The following is a 10,768-nucleotide window of genomic DNA, read 5'->3' as shown; positions in this document are numbered from 1 at the left end:
AGTACGTAACTGTCAGCGCCTTTGATGAAAGTGAATAGTGGATTATTATCGGAGAAGGTGAAGTGCGATTGGGGTTGTTGTAGGGGGTTTGTAGCGGCGTAGACAAGTAAATTGGCGGCTAGAAGAGAGAAGAACATCTGCAAGGTAAAGGTTGGATACATTGTGCCCTGAGTTGATGATCGATGACACGACTGTTTAAGAGAGGATGGTGTGTCTGTCGCGAATAGTAGAATATTATTGTCGATATTCGATCACTATATCTACGACTTTGTCGTACACGACGTCATGTTAAACCGTAGACTATATGTCTACTCAAAAGGTTAGCTTATGACGCCTATATCGAAGTGTAAATCATACTATATGTGGCTGTGATCGGCCAATTTGAGTTCTGAGATTATTACCTCATTAGCTATTTGTTTAGCTATGTTTTAATAAGTCATTAGAATAACTTTATCAGGATGATTGACTTTGAAAGTATATCATGAGTAGGCATGAAACAATACTATCTTGCTTTCCAAGGTTCCGTGGTTAGGGATAGAGTTGTACATACAGATCTGAAGCATGACGTTGTCTGGAATACAATGGTGATTATACTTTGTAGCACAATCATCCCACAGATCCTGGGCAGATCAATGTATTGCGAAAGAACTAGTAATCGGTCTTGTCGGAGTTGACTGCTTATCAATCTATCCGGTCATTTGCACCGGTACTTTTATTGAAGGTTCTTAGAGTGTCACAATGTATGGTGCGTAGCGCTCAAAGTGTGTCTCTGATTACTGGTCAAAATGCGAATTCCATGCTTGCGTATTCTTGCTTTTGCGCTTGATTTGATTTCATTGAATATTTGGGGATTGTTTTCAGTATCAGGTGCATTTGTTGTAAGTCATATGCATAGTTGAATTTAGAGATCATGAGTTCTCGGTCCTGCTTCAGTGGGTGTCAAAGGGCATGAGAATTAACAAGGAATAAAGAAACAAACTTCCGTTTCTTTTTGTGATGAATACAGTGAAAAAGAGAATTCTTCACCTATCAATACAAGCCTAAGCGAGGTATAAAGTTCACCTGTAATAATATACTTACGATATAAATGAGCTCGAAGATTAGTTTTTGCATGTGTATTCCTTTGAGGCAGATATCCTACTCCGTATAGTAATCGACTAAAACATGATGAAAACCGATGATCTGAAAAATTCAACTCAGTCAAGTGGTAACATTCCTTGCGCAATGCATTGATAGACATTCTTTATCACTGTAAATGGTAAGGTTGTTTGCCACCCGCACCGTCACATACTTGTTCCGATAAAGAAAAGTGGCGGGGTTCCCAGAGATCTCCATCTTATGATCAGTGGGAGTTTTTTTAGTACGTACATCGGAAAAAAAAGTACGATGTTTTTTTCACCATGAGCTAGACTAACGGGTCGGTTAGCGGTCTGGCCAGATTGTGCCGTTCCAATGATCTAAAGCCCACGCCAATGACAATTCAGGCGCGGAATACTTATCGGACGCTAGCTCTCGAGCTCGTCTGATTCCCTGCGATCGCCGCCTCCGCTGCTGCACTCACTGCAGGCGCATGTGGGCTGCGTTAATTTTGGGAGCAAATCGTTTCAACGCTTCGGCAGCTCTCCCTGCTTATCTCCCCCCGTTGAAAATACCTCGTGAATCACGCGAACCTGCCAGGTTTCTTGCCCACCTTGGGATTAACTGCTCCAACAAATCCCTCCTCACTTTTAAGGCCTTCTTCTCTTTGCTCAGTTCCGAGTGACGCATTGTTGTTTTTTCTGCCTTTTCTGCCTTGGTTTTTGGCGCGTCCCCAACATGCAGTGACGGCAATCTTTAAACCCGCCCATTGTTGCTGAGACTTCAGGGGACGCCGATTTCCAAAATGCTTGCCTCCCTTTTGCGCCCCAAGAAAAAACGAGTCTATGCAGAGCGGTCGCCATTCTCATCGCCGTACACAACCCGCGATTCCCAATGGCCTTTTCTACAGGAAAATGCACCTCAACGAGGCCTTGAGCCAGGCTATGAAGAGATCAACGGATACAGCGGCACCCATGAGGGGCCTGGCGCAAGATCTGAAGATGATGCCGACGAAGAGGATGACGAACCCGTTGAGTCCACGCCTCTCCTTCCAATATTTTCGGCGTCGCATCTAGGTACAGATACTCGCCCTATCATTCAAATTCTCAATTATGTTCGCATGCTGACTTCTTAGACACTCTGCCGGTTTATGACATCACCCATGCAATCCGTCCTCTCATTGTTGCTCGATGCGAAACCACCCTGACCTGGGACCAATTGCGCTCGCCACAAATATCCCAATTCTTGGTCAAGCCTATTCAGCAGAAGATTCGAACGTTGCATTTCTCCCGGGCTACACTTTATGCGCTGATAACGAACTGTCTCCAGTTCTCGAAGGAGGTCCATTTGAATCCCGGCAACAGCGGCGTGAGCCAAACTAGGGCCATGGTGAGCGAGCTTCTCGCTATCAAGTTGCTGAGAGAATATTCGACACGGGAATTGATTGACGCGCTTTCCTATGAATTCTATCCTCTCAATGGTCAGACGCCAACGGCAACTGTAAGCTCCGATCGGGCACCTGGTTGGTATTCTACGCCAGGAAGCAAACGTCCTGCTATCGCTCGTGTTTCTTGTCTCGAAGTGGCCATCCGCGCTCAGGCGAAACGGTTCTTGTCGCATCCCCTGGTGGTACAACAACTCGAAGCGATATGGGCTGGCACGATTGTCTTCCATTCCGCATCTGATTACCTCCATCGCTCGCCCGCACAAGTCAGGAACAATGGGAGGCTGCAGTATGGTACCGCTCCTGATCCTTCTCCCCTTGGCACGTCGCATCGTCAGCCACAGCCCAACGTATCTGGACTTCGACGTTCGGTCACGATCTACAACCCACGCGATGCCTCCTTGTTCAAACTTTCACGATTACGTGTGCCTCGATACAGGCAGTTCCTGTCAACTTTGTCATTCGCGGTTCTGCTGGGATTGTTCCTGGCTGTGTTGAACCAACGTCGCCTCGAAATTACTCCACTGGAGGTTATCTTCTGGCTTTGGAGCGCTGGCTTCATGCTCGACGAGATTGTCGGGTTCAACGAGCAAGGTTTCAGCTTGTATCTCATGAGCTTTTGGAATCTTTTCGATCTCGGTATCCTGTTCCTCCTTTTCTGCTACTATTGCATGAGACTCTACGGTGTCATCCTCCCCTACACTCGCAATCATATTGTGGCAGACCAAGCGTATGACATCTTGGCTGCAAATGCAGTCCTTCTCTTCCCGCGACTTTTCTCGGTTCTTGACCACTATCGCTACTTTTCTCAGTTGCTTATCGCATTTAGAATAATGGCTTCTGACCTTATCGCGGTCTTCCTTTTGATTATTATTGCCTGCAGCGGGTTTTTCGTGGCATTCACACAGGCGTTTGGCAACAGCGATGACCATTCTCCTGGGGCTGTCGCGTATGCCTTGTTCCAAATGCTCATGGGATTTACTCCAACAGCATGGAGTCTTTGGGACGAATATAATATGCTGGGCAAACTCATTTTGACAGTGTTCCTGTTCATTTGTCACTTTGTCGTCGTCACCATCCTCATCACCGTTTTGACGAATTCCTTCATGAGTATTGTGCAGAATGCCAATCAGGAGCACCAGTTTCTCTTCGCCGTCAACACAATCTCTATGGTCAAATCGGACGCACTTTTCTCTTATGTCGCCCCGACCAATATTCTTGCTTGGCTGATCACCCCCCTTCGTTACTTTGTGCCATTCCGCGAATTCGTTCGGATTAACCGTACGATCATCAAGATTACTCACTTACCCATCCTATTTACGATCTGTTTCTACGAGAAAGCGATACTGAGTTCTCAGGTAATTGATTCAACCGACTTGATTGAATCGACATCTCGAGGTGATTCATCAGACCGCTTTCGAGCCCGGCGTCGATTTAGGGCTTTCAGCTCGCAAATTCGACCCTTCGTCCGAGAACCATCAGTTGCCACATACCAGAAAGACCGTGCTCTGGACGAGGTGTTTCGACGGCCATTCCGAGACGCAACAGCTAGACGTCCTGCCGCCGCCCTTGATCGCAGAGGAAGCCACAGCGTCGTCAACAAGTGGATGCAGACTATGGGATCGGGCTCTGTCAACCCCCCTGATGAGCAAGACTCAGAGGAGGTCGAGCGGCTCGAGAGATTTCCCCATGGTCGGACGGGCTTTCGCCGGACGTTTACCAGGAGCTTGCGCGACTTTACCGAAACGAATCACTCCGCTATATCCGACGCTGAACCTCCCCATGTAGCATCCTCACCTGCGACACCACGTAATGGGAGGACTTACTTTACTCCAATGCGAAGCAGACAGTTGTCGCGAGTTACGGGTATGGAAGGTGATGATGAACTCACAAGCGATGACAATGGCGGATGGGCTGGAGAACAGAGATCAGGTCCACTGGATTCCGAGGACGATACGCCCAAGACCACCAGACAAAGTCCGATTCATACGCCACCCAAGCACTTCAGCTCTCGGCCATCAACTGCCCGACTCAAATCTCGCAAGACCAGTCCCGCTCGGCGGATCAAGAACCACACGCGAAATTACTCGGGCGCCACTATGCTTTACAATCCGATACCTTCAGATAACGATCACGAAGCCGCCAAAGCTTCACCAAGCCCTGTCCGGCCAAGAGCGGAGACTCCTGATCCAGCAGGCGGGGCTGTCCTGTCTACCTCTGCAGATCAGTGGACGCTGAAAAGACATATTGCGCAGGGTAGCAGGCTTAGAAACGTGACCATGACTCGATCTGATCCGATGTCTGTTCCGGATGTGGGTGGTTTTTCGGTACCCGATTCACATTTCCAGCGGCGCCGTCAAGCGTCCATCCTTGATGGCTTAGGCTCAGACCTTGGGGACAACAAGGCGATAGCGAACGGTTTCCTAGGCGGTGTTCCTTCAAGCCTCACTACACAAATAGCCTACGCGACAGGTAATATTCGACGTCCCGACAGCCCAAGTAGTCAGGATATGCTCAGCAAGCTTGTACTGGCACGGATGAATAATATCGAAGAAGGCTTCCGTGAGGTGATCAAGGAAGTGAAAGACCTCCGACGTGGAGGGACTAGCCGGAGCGAAAGCCGGGTTGATGAACAACGAGGCGTCCTGCGTGAGAAGAAAAAGCGTCGCCCAGATAAGAAGGAGCCAAAGAAGGATCTCCAAGGATCTCGGAAGAGCAAGACGAGCAGCGAAGGGCAGTGGTCGGACGAGCTGGCATTCGAGAAACGCAGAGATGAAGGCAGTGGGGATGAAAAACTTTAAGTTTGGTGCAGCTGTTTGAGCGTTCAAAGCTCTCAAATTACGATCTTCCTGTATCTGATTGAATTTACATGTACAATATTTTTGGGCTGGCTGTCTCACGACTTTCAATGATTCACGAAATATGAGCATCTGATACCCTTCCGCTACCTTTTGGTGTCACGGGCATGTCTTTCCTTTCGTTGTCACATACATGTGTTATCAGTGGTGGGAATGTGACCTGGATCACACATTCTGTTACTAATTCAGAAAAATGAAGCGTCCCTAGAACCACGCCGGAATGGTCGTTTAATAACTTAGTAGTATGTGTATTTGTGCAGACTGTACACCTTATCATGGCTCTTCTGTGCCTCTGCTCCGCTGAACTATTCCGAATCACATTCTAATATTCATCTTTATTATTGTATACAAATAATACCCATGCTTAATGGTTATCATCGGCATTGAGGAAGCCGGGCTTGGAAATATGCAAGGGTCTTCCCGGTTTGCTGTCACTTCTGTCAGTGAATACCGAGTGACTGCAACGTGAATCTCCGCCACAGTCAGTGGAAGTTCACGAATACGCGAAATTATCGTTCTGTTTTCCCTCGCCACACTTTCTCGCGTTCTTCTCACCCCTTCTTCATCTTTCGGGGACAACTCTGACGCACAGAAACTGGTTTCGGTGCTACTTCCAGGCAGCGGCGAAACGGTAAGGCTGACTGAGGCTGTGAGAGCTCGTGTCATACTAGTGATCAAGAGTACCCACGTCACTACCTCATTTGCAGAAAGGCGAACTCGGTGTCCTTTTAAAAGACGTTCTTCCGTTTTACCATTACCCTTCTCTGTCCTATTGCCCGTCTTCATCAGAAGGTGTGTGATCTCAACGAGTTAAAGTGTGAAATGGGTAGTACTGAAACTACTCTAGATTCAGACCGAACACGAGATGGCATATTACCAGGAACAGGAAACTGATGAAGACACGAGTTACGCCTTGAACATCGAGGATGATGAGAACATCTCCAAGCTTGATGTTCTCCGGTTTGAAGGTGCCGATACAATCGTCTTCATAGACCCTCCATCATACGTGCCAAACAGGTCATTGCAGCCACAGTCTGAAGCGTCCATTCCCCATTATGTTCACAGCCACACCCTCTTGGACACAAAGTCACCCTATTTTACGAAACTTTTTGATCCGAGAAGACAAGCTCGCATGATCAAGCGTTCTGAATTTCTGGGAAATCTACCAGATGGCATTAAATACGTTATTAACCTCACTCCCCCCTCAACGGACGACGAGGCAGTGGCGTTCACCACTGAACTATCTTGTCCACTAGGTATACGGACTTGGACCCGTGAATTAAGCCGTTTGGATTTACCTGTGGACTGTGTTGGCGGCGAAGACGAAGGAATCGAAACTGAGGGTGGTAGTAACAAATCGGCTTTTCCCTCTGAGTATTCGGATTCTCGTCACCGCACAGGTATCGTACATATCCTGCAAGCTCTAGGAGGTGTTAACCCGTGTCTTGATACGCCTTGCAAGCTTTGGACATTCTTTGCACTGGCCAAGGTGTTTGGTATTGCTACCATAGGGCACATCAAAATCCATATTTTGACCTGGCTGTATGACGGTACAAATGCCTGCTTTATCGAACTTCATCCGGAAATTACCTATCGAATTTCCCGCGGAATTGAATGCGACTATCTTTGCCAGGATTCCTTCACTGTCCTGGTTGGAGAAGAAGCTTTGTTACGTCTGGCCAATGCGGGCAAACCTCCCAGACTCCAATGGCCAGAGGTGACGTTCCACGGCCGACAACGCGAACCTTTGGATGATGAAGATCGCCAACGGATCGAGTATGCGAGCCAGAGCCTTGTGGACCGTATCCTCGAAGAATTTATACAATTGACGGGCTCACGAATGGACTGGCTCTTGCAGCTGCCGTCCACAATGATGATCTCTAACCACATCGATGACTGTGTTGAACATTGTTCATTGGCATCAGATTTACTATCCTCGCTCAAACTATATGTGCGGGGCCACATCGTGGCCAATATGACCAGATCCGTTGACACTTGGTCCTCGAGAATAAACCATTACATTGATCCCTGCAACTACCCAGCGCATGAACACACCGATGCTTACGATAACATGCGTTATGTAGAACGCATCATCAGCAAGACGTTCTGGAGAACGGTCAGGGGTGAGGGGTATAGCGACTGTCTCCGAAAGCCCGATGAAAATTTCCGAGATATGACAATCGCCGACTTGGGCGGACATCTCCACCTTTTCCAGACTGAAAATGAGGCAAAACTCTCATATGTTTCCTTGGAAGACATTCTGCTGGCAGTCAACCAGTTCAATAACCACGTTGACTTTGATAGCCCAAAGTTTGTCCAGCATGCGTACGGTGGTGACATATACATACAGAAAGAAGGTGGGATTCTTCCAGATCTAGATTCTGACATTGAGACCGATGAGACACCCGAAGAAACTGCTACCGAAAGCTCCATGGCATCCGTCTTCGATCCAATCGTCTTCCTCCAGCAGGTGCGCACACGTTTGGGCGATCTCACCGAGCGCATGGCAAAGGGTTGCAGACAAGGAGCGCACTTCAAACTCACCGACACCATCACCTGTCTTACCAGCAACGAGTTTAGATACCTTCCGCTGTGGGCGGGTGGTGATGATGATGGATCTGGCGGCGTTTTTACAGATCAAGGCATACCTAATCTCGAGACGGGCGGATTCTCCATGCCAGGACCTGCAATCCACACAGGAAGTACTGCCCCCTCGACCATTTCCTACTGCAATATCGCCCCAAGCGAGGGTCAAAGTACGGTCCAGCGTGCGTCCCACATGGCCACGGGAAGCCAGTGGGCGGACGTCGTCAGCTTAAACTCCTCAGAGGGGCACGCCGTGGAAGACGAAAGCCATGGACCAACCCCGGATGAGAAGCCCAAAGACACAGAGGAGTCTTTCATAGACATTGACACATCAGCGGACGACCTCGAGGACTACTTCGATACTGATAGCGAGGACGGTGACACGGTGATTGTGGGCACACCGAGTCAGAGTGAGCCGATTGAGGAGGCTTCGGAGATGCTGGAGGACATGTCTCTCGGGGTGGAAGCTGACTCGAAGTGATTCGTTAATATGGATGGAATTTGACTTGTACGTGTATTTAGCGCCTAAATACATACAAATAGTAAAGTACCAATCAATGAAGGAGTGGTTCTGATTCGACATCCACAGTAGTACAAGTATCTATCACGTGACAGAATCCGGGGAGTTAACCGTCTGGGCGGCGACGTCACGGAGCGGTGATCTTATCGCCAAATAATCCCTCGCATTAATCCCTCCTCCACAGTCCAAGGCAGGGGCCCGGACTCGCCCAGATCGACCTTACGCTTTTCTCCATCTTGTATAGCAACACGAGTACATAATCGCGACATCTAACCACCATGGCCGCCTCCTCATCGAAGCCATCGAGCTTCCTGCTCTAGTACGTTTTACCCAACCAGCAGCTGAACAGCAACACACCGCGACATCTACTTCACTCCCCAACCTACACTCTCAATAGTATCATCCCAAACTAACCACTCACCCAAATACACAGCTCCTGCATCGCCCACCGCACAACCATCCTCGCCGAACACTCCTCCCCCGGCACATCCTCGAGCGCCGCCTCGTCCCTCGCCTCCATCATCCTCCCCAAGATCAGCCACGACCAACCACAAAAGCTCACCTACACCCACGAGCGTCTCTTCGTGCACTACATCGCCGACTCACCCACAACACCCAGCACCCCCGATGACCCCCGCCAGGGCGAACCCAACTCCTACGCGCCCCTCAGCTACATCGTCGTTGCAACCGCCGAACAAGGCCGCCGCATTCCCTTCGCCTTCCTCCTCGAAATCAAGCGCAAGTTCCTCACCACTTACTCGCCCTCTAGCACGGACTTTTCTGCTCTCCCGGCTTACGGCTGCGCCGCGTTCAACAATGAGCTCCGCTCGCTGCTGCAGACGTACAATACGGCCCCGCCGGCGGATTCGCTGGCTTCGGCAAAACGGGAGATCGATAGCGTGAGGAACATCATGACGGAGAACATTGAACGGGTGTTGGAAAGGGGAGAACGGATTGATTTGTTGGTGGATAAGACGGATCGGTTGGGTGGAAGTGCGCATGATTTCCGCATTAGGAGTCGTGGGTTGAGGAGACGGATGTGGTGGAAGAATGTTAAGTTGATGGTTTTGTTGGCTGTTGTGGTCGTGTTCTTGGTGTGGTTGTTTGTGGGGATGGGGTGTGGATTGCCTGCTTGGGGGAGGTGTGTTGGGCATAGTCAGTAAGTAGGTAGTTGGTGAGGATGTGATGGTGTATCTTATTTGTCTTCTTCGTGGTGATTATGAGGTGGAGGAACGGTTTACGACTGTCTGGTTTTCGGCCAATTGAGCGGGACATATGACTTTCTTTCTTTTTGTCTGCTTGTTTGTATGATATGACGACTGCGGCTGGTATTCACATTCTTAGGTATTTATTTTTACTTCTGGGGTTGTATCCCAATAACGTCTAGCGTGTGGTTCGTTAGAGAAGTGGTATGAATGTTGATGCACATGAGTATCTGTAGGCTTAACAAGACTTCTTACTATCTGGAGACAGCTTAGAGACTGGTATACACGCTCAAGGAAATTACACGACGCCAGAGTAGACAAGTCTAAACGTCAACAATTACTAGTAGTAGCTACTCAACTGGCACACCCAAGTCCTCAACATCACTGCCGCAAAGCCATCCACTTGGCGACTTACATTTGTCCGATGTTTAAGCTCACAACAGTACCAGACAAAAAGACAGGCTACAGAACACCTCAACCACTCAACAATAGACAAATCTCAATCAAAGATCATTATTTTCAATCAATCATATATAATAAAAACTATATATCTACAACAGCATGTATCTCACTCTCAAACCCGCAGCGTCCTTGCGATATGCTCAGTGCGGGTCTGCAAGCGAGGCAGAACGCGATCTAGACTTTTGTCTAGATGTAAATGCATTTCTGCAATTCCTTCTGCGCCAGCCGTATACCTCTTCAACCATGGTAGTGGATTGATGAGGAGATAATCTGGCGCGTTGATGAGCTATTAACTAGGTTGGTTGGGAGTCGTTCAAGATCTCGCTGTAGGGTGTTCAAAGCTCATTATATGAGTAGCCAATGCTGTCCTCTTTGCAACGAAACATGAATTGCGAGGGTGAAGCATTGGCGGTGCTCATGATTCCTGACTCAGCATTGCGAAGAACACAGAGATGACTGTGTCGGCGATCAACTCAGACGACTGCGTCTGTTGGTTGTTGTACGAAGAGCATTTTGTCTGACTTACTGCAGGAGAGGTTGGAAGTTGCAGTATAAATAGTCGAGCTTGAAAAGTGTGCGTCACGTGATGCTCCGCTTAACGCCGATAATGCTTCCG

At 48.7% G+C, this 10,768-nt stretch overlaps 3 protein-coding genes across 3 annotated transcripts; all 3 read left to right on the top strand.

Moving 5' to 3' along the window:
• Positions 1 to 1,882: 1,882 nt before the first annotated feature.
• AtWU_08513 (cation channel family transporter) lies at positions 1,883 to 5,322 on the top strand (the record flags this gene model as incomplete). Its single annotated transcript, XM_035503621.1, has 2 exons — positions 1,883 to 2,153; positions 2,213 to 5,322. 2 exons carry the CDS (start codon positions 1,883 to 1,885, stop codon positions 5,320 to 5,322), a joined length of 3,381 nt encoding a protein of 1,126 aa, XP_035359514.1.
• A 922-nt stretch (positions 5,323 to 6,244) lies between these two features.
• AtWU_08512 (uncharacterized protein) lies at positions 6,245 to 8,446 on the top strand (the record flags this gene model as incomplete). The annotated part of the gene is made up of 1 exon (XM_035503620.1): positions 6,245 to 8,446. One exon carries the CDS (start codon positions 6,245 to 6,247, stop codon positions 8,444 to 8,446), a length of 2,202 nt encoding a protein of 733 aa, XP_035359513.1.
• Positions 8,447 to 8,763: 317 nt separating this feature from the next.
• On the top strand, positions 8,764 to 9,648 carry AtWU_08511 (synaptobrevin family protein; the record flags this gene model as incomplete). Its single annotated transcript, XM_035503619.1, has 2 exons — positions 8,764 to 8,804; positions 8,919 to 9,648. 2 exons carry the CDS (start codon positions 8,764 to 8,766, stop codon positions 9,646 to 9,648), a joined length of 771 nt encoding a protein of 256 aa, XP_035359512.1.
• Positions 9,649 to 10,768: the final 1,120 nt, after the last annotated feature.

This window comes from Aspergillus tubingensis, assembly GCF_013340325.1.
Source record: "Aspergillus tubingensis WU-2223L DNA, scaffold_9, whole genome shotgun sequence".
NCBI classification, from domain to species: domain Eukaryota; kingdom Fungi; phylum Ascomycota; class Eurotiomycetes; order Eurotiales; family Aspergillaceae; genus Aspergillus; species Aspergillus tubingensis.
Note: the sequence above shows the minus strand (reverse complement) of the source record. Positions and strands in the feature narration are given on the sequence as shown.